Source organism: Oncorhynchus masou, chromosome 17 (assembly GCF_036934945.1).
Source record: "Oncorhynchus masou masou isolate Uvic2021 chromosome 17, UVic_Omas_1.1, whole genome shotgun sequence".
Classification (NCBI taxonomy): Eukaryota; Metazoa; Chordata; class Actinopteri; order Salmoniformes; family Salmonidae; genus Oncorhynchus; species Oncorhynchus masou.
The window spans coordinates 24,554,791-24,568,651 of NC_088228.1; the positions used below are offsets into that span (position 1 = coordinate 24,554,791).

General features: G+C 38.5%; 1 protein-coding gene across 1 annotated transcript in view; it reads left to right on the forward strand.

Moving 5' to 3' along the window:
• The first annotated feature begins 830 nt into the window (after window positions 1-830).
• LOC135558241 (uncharacterized) overlaps window positions 831-13,861 on the forward strand; it is a 41,038-nt gene continuing 28,007 nt past the window's right edge. The window contains exons 1-2 of the mRNA XM_064991968.1: window positions 831-892; window positions 1,843-2,024. Of these exons, the coding sequence (XP_064848040.1) occupies window positions 831-892; window positions 1,843-2,024 (244 nt within the window). The remainder of the gene's footprint in view (window positions 893-1,842; window positions 2,025-13,861) is intronic.

Consider the following 13,861-nt stretch of genomic DNA (forward strand, 5'->3'; position numbering starts at 1 on the left):
TTCATACTATTCAATTTGTAGGTGACCAATTCCATTATATGTAAATATTAAATAATATCCATAATATTAAATAGACCCTCGCTCCTTGCCTTCGCCGCGGAGAAGTGTGCCGTACGACCACCTGCGCACAACTGTTTGTGTGTCTCGTCCCAGATCGCGTCTCAGAGAGTTGCGTGCGAAGGGCATGTCAGGTCATTGGGATAAATTCGCCACCTGAAATACGAGGAAGATAACGCCACCCAATCGGGTCTATATAACATCAACCACATCCCTGCCAAGAGGACCGCGGACTGATAGACCATATTTGTAGAGAGCTGTGTTGGACCGTATGCTATAGTTTAGGTTTTTATGCAACTTTATTTACAGAATAGTATAATTAAATTATCTAGACTGTTGAGAACTACTACCGATTTAATTTTGACTTGCATTTTAATTGGAACAGTCTTCAGGTGAGTTGTATTACATTTTAATACAGTATGCAAGTTAGTAGATGTGTTAATATTTTTGTTTTTGATCAGTCATACTAATTTCCCTTAAATCGATGGTTTACAATACCTGAGCACTTACTACGCATGCCACTTTTTCAAGCTATATGCCATTGGTCCCTGAACGTAAACAAAGGCACGAATGTGAAGCGGATATAGTGAAATAACTGGGACGCTAAATTAGTTAGCAAATGGTCACGTTTATTGTGATAAATAAATGTGAAATCAAGTTAATATTGTTGCTTGTAGAATTATATTTTCACATATACTTCTTTATTCATGATATGCCCTTTCTAAGTTTTGTCTTCTTGAGACATGCAATTAATGATAATTGACTCACAGATGATGATTCCACCTGGGGACTGTTTATATGCGGGAAGGAAGAGAAGGAAGCCCATCCAAAAACAGTTGAGTACCGGATATTACTGAGTTCGTCTCACATGAAATGCCTGTTTGTTGCATGTGCAAATATAATATAATTGTTTCCAGTCTGGCTTTCATGGATATTCAACACTTGTAAATTAGTGGACAAACAAAAACATTGTGATGTTTTAAAGGACGCTACAATTAAAAACAGCATACTGTACTATGTTGGCATTCATTGTTACATTGTCTATATTTCTAAGGGTATTTGGTTACACTTTGCAAACAATTTGCTAAAAAATATCCCTCACCATCTAATTTTAGTGCAGAAAGTTAAAATAATTATTTTCAGTTTATTTGCAAATTGAATGTCGTTATAGATGTGCAATTACACAAACCACAAACATGTATTAAAGTTGTAAGTTCTTTGTAACAATCTGTACCCACACTAATTACATTGTGCCTGCCTATGTAAGTAGTAGTATGATGTACTGTAAATACATAGTTTTAGTATTATGTCGTTGTGCATTCAGTTGCACAACCACATTTAATCCAACCCCTCTGAATCCTTAATTGATATCCACATCATCTATCAAGCCATTGCAAGTTTCTTAGAATTTCATATCCAACTTGAGAACAAATGTATATTCAGCATTATTCAGTTGAGGGACCTGCTGTTACTACAGAGGCTTTCCCTCTTCATTATTTAATAATTAATGGACTATTTACTGTCATTGTTTTCTGACCCCACAGACAACACCTGACATTCTAAAAATACCTGCTTAGACATAGTAAAGATTCCAATGACTAATGAGACAAAAGGGGATTTAAATTTCAGTAACTCATGTTTGCTTATTTAATAAACCAGTCATCATTGGGACAATAAATAGTACTGTATTTTGGTATCAGTAGATTGATGTTGAAGCCTAGATTGTAACTTTTATCATAACATCAATTAACATCAATCAATTACTTGACTCTCTATATCTGACAGAAAACAGACAGCGGCCACCCAGAAGACCAATCCGTCGAAGAGGCACCGTGACCGTTTGAATACAGAGCTGGACAGGCTGGCCAGTCTCCTACCCTTCACCCTGGACATCATCTCCAAACTGGACAAGCTCTCCGTGCTGCGCCTCAGTGTCAGCTACCTCCGGGTCAAGAGCTTCTTCCAAGGTACAGACAGCACAGCGTCCCCGTGTGGTGCAGTTACATGCTATATAGTCTCTCGTGACAGCAGTTACAACCTATCGTGATGGCGCACATGCGAGATTTGGCCATGGATTTTGGTATTTTATTATGATCACAATTAGCTATTGCAAAAGCAGCAGCTACTCTTCCTGGGGTCCACACAAAACATGGAACATGACATAATACAGAACATTAATAGACAAGAACAGCTCAAGGACAGAACTATATACATTCATAGCCTACATATCAATACATACACACAAACTATCTAGGTCAAATAGGGGAGAGGCGTTGTGCCGTGAGGTGTTGCTGAATCTGTTTTTTGAAGCAAGGTTTGCTGTTCATTTGAGCAATATGAGATGGAACGGAGTTCCATGCAATAATGGCTCTATATAATACTGTACACTTTCTTGAATTTGTTCTGGATTTGGGGACTGTGAAAAGACCCCCGGTGACATGTCTGGAAGCCAAGATTACACCCTATTGCAGTATGAAAACTATTCCAAGTTATTTATTTGTGTAATGCAAGGATTGGTTTGTACACTTGAATTGCACCACTTGCACTGTGCTGCCACACATACTCAAATTTCTTTAACCCTAGTGCCACTTCCATGTTATGAAGCTATAATTCTGTTTACATTACCAATGAGAGTGTTTAGACAAATAAAAAAAGAAAACACCTCAGCTGAAAGAAAGTTATTTATCATACATGGACCAAAGCAGAAGTGTGATATGCACCGTCAGGCTGGGTATAACACAATCAGACTACAATGGTCACAAGATAAGTGCTTACGTTTCTGAAGTAGTACCAGAGTAGATTCAACATGTGTTCAATTGTTTATCTTGTGGCCTTCTACTGCAGGCATGTGGGGGATTCCACACCAGGAAGGCCCAAATATATTTAGGGTGTTTCAGATTGTTCTGGCAATTCTCACATATACACTTCATTGGAAGGATATTTGACATGCTTTCACATTTGTATCACAGACATTATTAGACCTCTTTTAGACCTATACATGCCTCCTGTAAGACCCTATGATCTGTGAACCGTACATGATACAGACAACATATTGGTGTCTTATACTCCTTATAGTGTGCTCTAAAATATGGAGTATGTCTAGATTCTGAAATTAAAAGTCACATTCATTTATTAAACATTTAAAATATGTATTTATTTATATTTATATCTCAGAAGTGCCCTTTTTGATTTGACTTTTTTTACTCTTTAAGCACATCACATTTCCAGAGTGGGCTCTCTGGTACTTTTGAAGATATGACCCATTGTATATATAGAAATTGACTTTACAGGCCATTAACCAATCACAGCTCTGCTTTAGGATTGTACATTCAGGAAATCACCAGCAGAGGGAGTTCCCTTTGAATCCATTTTCCCATTCACTGTGTTGGTGGTGCTCATAAAATGTATCATAACTTTAAAAGTAGCAGAGAGCCCACTCTGGAAATGTGATGTACTTGTAGAGTATATTGTTTAAAACAATGTCTAAAAATGAACAAAATTTAAAAGGGTACTTTTGAGATATTAATATGAATATTTGTCATGTAAAAAGGGCCTACAATTTCATCATGATTTTCTCAAACATGGTTTGTGATACAAATGTAAAAAGCACATCAAACATCCTTCCTCCCAATTAAGTTTCTATGTGAGAATTGCCAGAACAATCCAAGATATCAAAAATATTTTCAGGACTTCCTGGGGTGGAATGGCACATATATAAGACATCATTAACACTCAGAAAAAGGTCTCTCGAAGGGTTCTTCAGCTGTCCCCATAGGAGAACCCTTTTTGGTTCCAGGTAGAACTTTTTTGGGTTCCACGTAGAACCCTCCGCCTGGGACCAAAAAGGCTTCTTCAAAGAGCTTTCCTATGGGGACAGCCGAAGAACCTATTTAGGTTCTAGATAGTACCTTTTTTCGTAAGAGTGTAGACTACCTATTGATATTCTAACCATGCACACTCCTCCTTTTCTATGTATTTGACAAGGTTTATCACTTTGAGAAAATGAAAATGGAAAACATTACCAAACAGCCTTGATAGTTTAACCATTCATGCATGACCCTACGCCTGCGTGATGTCGCTGTGGTAGCCTTGCTCATTCAGCCAATATGTGATGGATATACATGCTTGGTAGCCTATATGAACTTTTGAAATATACTGTTTTACACATTGGTCAAATGTGTCTAGCTGTGGCCTTGTTTTTTTCTGTGTCATTTCCAATCCCTTCAAAGTCTGTAATGAAACATGTTAGGTCAAGGTAGTGTTGCTGCATGTGTTAACATCATTTGATTATCTGATTCTGGATTCAGATCAGCTTTTAATTGAATTGTCCACATGTGAAATAAGGTGTCAGTCATCACTTATTTATGCAATCTTTGCAATATACTGTAAATCTTCATAGCTTTGAAATACATCAAATACTAAGTTCATACTGGAAGTCCCCAACCTGATGATGAATAGTGAAAAGGACAGATATGCTATTCAATCAAAGAAATTTGTAGCTGTTCTCTGTTCTCTGCTTCTATCTCCGTTGCTTGCTGTTTGGGGTTTTAGGCTGGGTTTCTGTATAGCACTTTGTTACATCGGCTGATGTAACAAACATACATTTGTTACAATGTATCCATACATTTGATTGATTGACTGACTAATATCAATATCTACAAACTTAAAGAAAGTATTATTGTCCAATTGAAACCTCCCATCTACAGTTACAGTACAACAGAAGAAAATATTAAAGCATTTTCCCTCATTAGTGATGTAATGACCTCGTCTCTTTCTGTGGCAGCGCCATGCTGGAGCTGGTGGGTGTCTTTGCTTGAATAGCCTCACGTCAATAATTGCATAGATTGGCCCTGCACAACAAAAGGCGTAAGTGACTGACCCCAAACCACTTCTGGTCTAGACGCCAAATATGTTTGTTCAACAAGAGCAAGCTGAGAACACAGCATGCAGCGGAAAGAAATCCTTTGTTTCCCCAACACTATTGTTGGACTGTTGTCGCTTACAATTACGCTCAAATTTGATCACCCAGAACTCAACTCCCTGCCTTGATCACCCTGTCTGATTTTATGACCCTTGGTTTTATGACCCTTGGTTGACCCTCGTCTGGAACTCTATTTTTGATGGGTTTTCAGCAGCACCCGACAAACCTACAAGTTTAGAGCAGATGTTATTTACAGCAACAGACTAAGTACTCCCATAGTTTACCACACTTATACCGGAGGTGTGCCAGGTATTACTTGTTTTTCTGTCATCTCTTATTTTGTGTGCTATCTGCACAGTACTTCTGGGAACCATATTGATGAGATAGTATCTCATCTAGGATACTGCATAATACAAGTGCTGTAACACCCTATAGCCTGAGGAATGGGTTTGCAGTACAAGTTGTGCCACGTGCTGCTCTTCCTCTTTGCCGGAAGTTGTGGTTCCCCTTGCCAGGTTCTAGTCATCAGACTCACTTAGATATCACGCATGCTCGTATGGTCCTCCCAGCAGCTCACAATGAGATCACAGAGAGGTTAATAGGATTGGAGCATACCCTTCACTTCTGCGTGGCTCAGTTGGTAGAGCATGGTGCTTGCAACGCCAGGGTTGTGTGTTTGATTTCCAAGGGTGACCAGTATGAAAATTGATATACTCTACTGTAAGTCGCTCTGGGTAAGAGCATCTGCTAAATGACAAAAATGTAAAATTGCATTGACCTGAATTTTAAAAAAGGCAGGTGAAGTGATAGAGCTTAAGAGACCTAGTACACACTGCACAGCTCACTGTGGTTTCAGGTAGAGGTCGACCGATTAATTGGAATGGCCGATTAATTAGGGAAGATTTCAAGTTTTCATAACAATCGGAATCTGTATTTTTAGGATGCCGATTTAGCCCAATTTTTTTTTTTTACATCTTTATTTAACTAGGCAAATCAGTTAAGAACACATTCTTATTTTCAAAGATGTACAGTATGTACAGTGGGTTAACTGCCTTGTTCAGGGGCAGAACGACAGATTTTTACCTTGTCAGCTCGGGGATTCAATCTTGCAACCTTACAGTTAACTAGTCCAATGCTCTAACCACCTGCCTCACGAGGAGCCTGCCTGTTATGCGAATGCAGTGAGAAGCCAAGGTAAGTTGCTAGCTAGCATTAAACTTATCTTATAAAAAACAATCAATCAATCAATCAATCAATCATAATCACTAGTTAATTACACATGGTTGATGATATTACTAGTTTATCTAGCGTGTCCTGCGTTGCATATAATCGATGTGGTGCGCATTCGCGAAAAAGGACTGTTGTTGCTCCAATGTTTACCTAACCATAAACATCATTGCCTTTCTTAAAATCAATACACAGAAGTATATATTTTTAAACTTGCATATTTAGCTAAAAGAAATCGAGGTTAGCAGGCAATATTAACCAGGTGAAATTGTGTCACTTCTCCTGCGTTCATTGCACGCAGAGTCAGGGTATATGCAACAGTTTGGGCCGCCTGGCTCGTTGCGAACTAATTTGCCAGAATTTTACGTAATTATGACATAACATTGAAGGTTGTGCAATGTAACAGAAATATTTAGACTTATGGATGCCACCCGCTAGATAAAATACAGAACGGTTCTGTATTTCACTGAAAGAATAAACGTTTTGTTTTCGAGATGATAGTTTCTGGATTTGACCATATTAATGACCTAAGGCTCGTATTTCTGTGTGTATTATGTTATAATTAAGTCTATGATTTGATAGAGCAGTCTGACTGAGCGATGGTAGGCACCAGCAGGCTCGTAAGCATTCATTCAAACAGCACTTTTGTGCATTTTGCCAGCAGCTCTTCGCTGTGCTTCAAGCATTGCACTGTTTATGACTTCAAGCCTATCAACTCCCGAGATTAGGCTGATGTAACCGATGTGAAATGGCTAGCTAGTTAGCGGGGTGCACGCTAATAGCGTTTCAAATGTCACTCGCTCTGAGACTTGGAGAAGTTGTTCCCCTTGCTCTGCATGGGTAACGCTACTACGAGGGTGGCTATTGTCGATGTGTTCCTGGTTCGAGCCCAGGTAGGAGCGAGGAGAGGGACGGAAGCTATACTGTTACACTGGCAATACTAAAGTGCCTATGTAATGGATGTGAAATGGCTAGCTAGTTAGCGGTGCGCGCTAGTGGCATTTCAATCAGTGACGTCACTGAGACCTTGAAGTAGTTGTTCCCCTTGCTCTGCAAGTGCCGCGGCTTTTGTGGAGCGATGGGTAACGATGCTTCGTGGGTGACTGTTGTTGATGTGTGCAGAGGGTCCCTGGTTCGCGCCTGGGTATGGGCGAGGGGACGGTCTAAAGTTATACTGTTACACCTATAAGAACATCCAATAGTCAAAGGTATCTGAAATACAAATCGTATAGAGAGAAATAGTCCTAGAATTCCTATAATAACTACAACCTAAAACTTCTTACCTGGGAATATTGAAGACTCATGCTAAAAGGAACCACCAACTTTCATATGTTCTCATGTTCTGAGCAAGGAACTTAAACGTTAACTTTCTTACATGGCACATATTGCACTTTTACTTTCTTCTCCAACACTTTGTTTTTGCATTATTTAAAACAAATTGAATATGTTTCATTATTTATTTGAGGCTAAATAGATTTCATTGATGTATTTAAGTAAGTTAAGATAATTGTTCATTCAGTATTGTTGTAATTGTCATTATTGCAAATAAATATAAAAAAATTGTCCGATTGATCGGCATCGGCTTTTTTTGGTCCTCCAATAATTGGTATCGGGGCGTTGAAAACTCATAATCGGTCGACCTCTAGTTTCAGGTGAGTGCCCTTACGGGGAGGATCAGTGTTTATGGTCTTTAATATCATGGTCCTGAATACTGTTTGATTCTAAGCAGAGTTCTGATATTGCCTGTTGTACATTCAACATGAAAAGCTGCTCTTTGAAATGATCAGACAAGGAAAAAACAATAAAAGTGTAACAGTCTTGAAGATGTGGTGATTTCTCCGCAGTACATTCATACAAACCATAAAAGTCCATAGAAATGTCATTTTTCATACAGGATACATCTCCAGTAAGGTGTCATGCGGCTTGTATCCCAGCGCCTACATGACAGTGTATATCTGTGGAATACAGAGCAATGGGGAAAGGAAAATGGTAGATATTAGGAAGCTGTAATGTGCCCCAGCACATGAGGGAGTAATTGTGCACAAGTGAAAGTGGCTTTGAAGGAATAGTCAGATCAGAGAGGTAATGAATGCTCCACTTATTCCCTGGGTACATTGCGTGACTGCTCCCTGGCAAGGCCCGGACCGCCCTCAGGGCTCAGTGTAATGCACAAGAAAGGAAAGTATGTATCAAGTGCCACGACATTGGGTTTTATACATCAGTACTTATTGGTGGGGATCTAATGACCTCGCATGACACAACGAGGATGCTGTGTGTGAATGTTAACAATTAATTTCTAAAGTGAATTTGTAATTTATCACCTATTGTAAACCCAAATTTAATTTGTTATAATCAAATGAAACAGCCATTATATACTGTGCCTAAAATGTTGAATCAGAACATACATTTTCCTTAGAACTACTGTATAGGTCATGTAATTTTAGATCTGAATTTTAGGGAATTATATCCCAGATGTAGCCAAATTAAGTCATTCAAATGAAGCTAATCTGAGCTAATGTGTTTGAGGCGCTGCCAGTTGAGTGAATTGTACCATGTTAAAGCAAGCGAGGTAGACTGGATTATCATCCATAACCTTAAAATGCTCTTCTGAAACTCACTGTATCAGTACAGTAGCGTGATAGTCTTCAAACGGAAATGCAGAAGAGGTTATAGGTTTAGTATAATGATATCGAGAGGTGAGAGAAAAGGGTTCTGAAATTGTATAGAATTGGTACAAAGGGAGCCAAATGCCCCACCAAATTATGAAGCACCACTAAGAAAGCATCACTTTAATGTAGAACCTTTGTAAGTACTGCGTTGAATTGTGATGCTGCACACTCTGCAGTCTGGTCACAGTTCCATATTTCCAATTCCAGTTGTAGTGCTTATCATGTTGACCAGGGGGATCAAGGGACTAGAATGGAATCAGTACCCAGAAGAGGTCTTGGGTTCTCCCTTCTCCTCCATGTTTAACTAGGTGCTCTGAGTATCATGTAGAAATTGCTATCGGAGGGCAGAGTGTTTGGCAGCTGCATAACCTTCTCTGGCAGATTTCCTTCAACTTGCGTGCAGGACGGGGAAATTCCATTTTCCATTTTCTTTTGTCATCATGTTTGAATAGACTGTTTTTCAATAAGGATAAGACATTTTAATATGGCCCAGGATAATTTAGGTTTTGATTATATCGTTTTAGATTTTTTTTCTCATAGAAATTCTCTTTGTTCTTCTTTCATCCTGATCTGTCGGTCATTGTTACACTTCATCCAAAAATCTATTTTTCACTTCATTGTTATTTCCAGAAACAATGCCTTGATTGATCATGAAGAGTGTTTTTAGAAATAGTAAACATTTTTGGCTTGTTCTGTTTCCACCAAATAGTTGTTATTAACAGCAACGATTCAAATCTTAGCAGATATTATTCTGATATTATACATATGCATGCTGTTATCCAACATGTATTTTGCTTATGTTTTCTACTTTTCAGTGATATTCAGTTATCCGATATTGGTTGTGTGCAATCAGCCAAAGGCAACATCAATGGAAAATATTGTATTTTTTATTTGACCTTTATTTAACTAGGCAAGTCAGTTAAGAACAAATTTGTATTTACAGTATAGATCATGGAAAACTATTTGTCTGCTCGCAATAGCGTGAGGAAGTGACCTTAATATGTCATAAAGTAGGGGTACTAATCTTGGTCGTATTGCATGATGACTGCAGTGCTAACTGATTTGGCACAAGCCCTTTTTGTTTAAACTGTGATTTTTAATTTGTTATCAGATCATAAAAAAACATCTACTTAACAAGTATTTTCACAACACATGTTATTATCCATTTTGGCACGATAACGAAGACAGTCACAAAACAAGAAATGTATGTTAATGGAAATATATTGATTTATTGATGGATTAATGGTGTTCGATTTATCAAGCCCAAAGATAAATGTTCAAAAGTGAATATGACGGAAGAAATGATGATGAATTATCATAAAATGCAAAGTACTGTTTACATCTGTATTATTTTCATGACTGCTACAGCTACGACGTACCTGCATTGTACTGGACAATACAGGTGTTTAAAGCTCTTATGATACTTACCCAAGAAGACTCACAGCTTATAATCACTTCCAAAGGTGTTTCTAACATGTATTGAACCCTTCTCTAATGACAAATCCATCTGCTCTTCGGACTAGTCAATATACAAAACTATATCGACTCAAGAACCCCGACAATGACTGTTGTCACCAAACAATTTTTTAGTGTCAACTCGCACTCCAAGTTTTGTCTACAACACCACAGTCGTTGATCATCAATGCACTAGACAACATAGATCACGCAAGTGAATGAGAAACCCTGGGGATGGGGGCGTTTAGACAGTAACAAATTAGTTTAATTCATTAATTAAGCTTTTATTTGAGGTATATTATGCTACATTAATGTGTAAATAACAACAATGACATAATTTTATATTATATAGTTTCAAAATGACTGTAAAAGTAAGTAGTCCTATTTAGATTTCATATTTGGATCCTCAATTAACTTCATGATGTGTATTTAGGCTACTCTCCTTGAGATTCCCAGTGATGTTCAGTGCATTGCAAAAGTATTCATCCCCCTTGGCGTTTTTCCTATTTTGTTGCATTATAATCTGTAATTGAAATGGATTTTTATTTGTATTTCATATAATGGACATACACAAAATAGTCCAAATTGGTGAAGTGAAATGAAAAGAGTAGCTTGTTTCAAAAAAAAAAAAATGGAAAAGTGGTGCGTGCATATGTATTCACCTCCTTTGCTATGAAGCCTCAAAATAAGATCTGGTGCATTCAATTACCTTCAGATGTCACATAATTAGTTAAATAAAGTACACCTGTGTGCAATCTAAGTGTCACATGATCTGTCACATGATCTCAGTATATATACACCTGTTCTGAAAGGCCCCAGAGTCTGCAACACCACTAAGCAAGGGACACCACCAACCAAGTGGCACCATGTAGACCTAGGAGCTCTCGAAACAGGTCAGGGACATAGTTGTGGAGGAGTACATAAGTACGTGGGTATTAAAAAAATATCAGAAACTGAACATCAAACGCAGCACCATTAAATCCATTATTAAAAAATGGAAAGAATATGGCACCACAACAAACCTGCCAAGAGAGGGCCGCCCACCAAAACTTACGAACCCGGCAAGGAAGGTATTAATCATAGAGGCAACAAAGAGACCAAAGATAACCATCAAGGTGCTGCAAAGCTCCACAGCGGAGATTGGAGTATCTGTCCATAGGACTACTTTAAGCCGTACACTCCACAGAGCTGGGCTTTACGGAAGAGTGGTCAGAAGAAAGCCATTGCTTAAAGAAAGAAATATGCAAACACGTTTGGTGTTCACCAAAAGGCATGTGGGAGACTCCCCAAACATATGGATGAAGGTACTCTGGTCAGATGAGACTAAAATTGAGCTTTTTGGCCATCAAGGAAACGCTATGTCTGGCGCAAACTCAACACCTCTCATCAGCCCGAGAATACCATCCCCACAGTGAAGCATCGTGGCAGCAGCTGTGGGGATGTTTTTTATTGGCAGGGACTGGGAAACTGGTCAGAATTGAAGGAATGATGGATGGCACTAAATACAGGGAATTTCTTGAGGGAAACCTGTTTCAGTCTTCCAGAGATTTGAGACTGGGGTGGAGGTTCACCTTCCAGCAGGACAATGACCCTAAGCATACTGCTAAAGCAACACTCAAGTGGTTTAAGAGGAAACATTTAAATGTCATGGAAGGGCCTAGTCAATCCAATTGAGAATCTGTGTTATGCCTTAAAGATAGCTGTACACCAGCAGAACCCATCCAACTTGAAGGAGCTGGAGCAGTTTTGCCTTGAAGAATGGGAAAAAATCCCAGTGGCTAGATGTGCCAAGCTTATAGATACATACCCCAAGAGACTTGCAGCTGCAATTGCTGCAAAAAAAGTGTCTACAAAGTACTGAATTTGGGGGGGTGAATAGATATGTATGCTCAAGTTTTCTGTCTTTTCTGTCTTATTTCTTGTTTGCTTCACAATAAAAAAATATTTTGCAACTTCAAAATGGTAGGTATGTTGTGTAAATGAAATTATACACACCCCCCCCCAAAAAAATCTGTTTTAATTCCAGGTTGTAAGGCAACAAAATAGGAAAAATGCCAAGTGGGGTGTATAATTTTGCAAGCCACTGTATAATATCCTCTGCACCTTACACTCACTGACCCCCCCTTCATTTGTCACTATGTGCTGAACACTCACATGCCTGAAGTAGCTACTCACAGACATTTTATTCAGCAAGGTTGAAATCAGTCACAGAAATTTAAACCTCCTCCCTGTTTCTCATTCAGTTGGCCCCTGACCCCCCCCCCCTCACCAGTGATTGATTGACTGATACTGAAGTATCACAAAAAAATAGAAGGATGAGAAGTGAAAACAGGAAAATCATAGTCACAGTACCAGTATGATGTCCTCCTCCTGATATAGGTACAGTGACTATAGAAAGTCTACACCCTCTTGAACTTTTTCCCATTTTGTTGCGCTACAAATTGGGATTGTAATAGATTTAATTGTAATTTTGTCATTGATCTACACAAAATACTCCCTAATGGAGTATATACAAATCTACACTGGAGTTGCTTACCAAGAAGACAGAGAATGTTCCTGAGTGGCCAAGTTACAGTTTTGACTTCAATCTGCTTGAATCCCAATGGCAATACTTGAAAATTGCTGTCTAGCCATGAACCCCAACACACCTAAACAGAGCTATAATCATTTTGAAAAGAATAATGGACAATACAGGTGTTTAAAGCTCTTATGAGACTTACCCAAGAAGACTCACAGCTGTAATGACTTCCAAAGGTGTTTCTAACATGTAGTGAATACTTCTCTAATCAAGGTATATTAGTGTTTTGTATTTTGACAGAAATTTTCATCTTTGACATTAGAGTATTTTGTGTAGGTTGTTGACAAAAATGACAATTAAATCCATTTTAATCCCACTTTGTAACATAATGAAATGTGAAGAAATCCAGGGGGGTAGACTTTATGTAGGTACTGTACACTAACTACTTGTGATTGAGTAATGAGTTTTAACCTCTTAGGAAATCAGCACAATGTCTCTTTAAGAGGCTCTTCGTGTTGTAGGCATGTAGTAAAGCTCATGAGGCGAGCAGTTGCGTGACTGCAGCAGACTGGGTTCTGACCTCAGAATTGGTTATGAAAACGATCTGTTGATCAATGCAGCGTGTAGGAGACCAGCCCTGCAGAAATGAATGGGGAGCCACCTCTTGCACTTCAGAGTTGGGCCTTATTGCCTTTACAGCACTAGACACGCACCAAGACATACAGTGTATTCGGAAAGTATTCAGACCCCTTGACTTTTTTCAAATGTTGTTACATTATAGCCTTATTCTAAAATTGATTAAATAAAACCTTTTCGTCATCAATCTACACACAATACCCCAAAATGACAAAGTGAAAACAGAAATACCTTATTTACATAAGTATTCAGACCTTTTGCTATGAGAATAGAAATTGAGCTCAGGTGCATCCTGTTTCCATTGATCATCCTTGAGATGTTTCTACAACTTGATTGGAGTCCACCTGTGGTAAATTCAATTGATTTGACATGATTTGG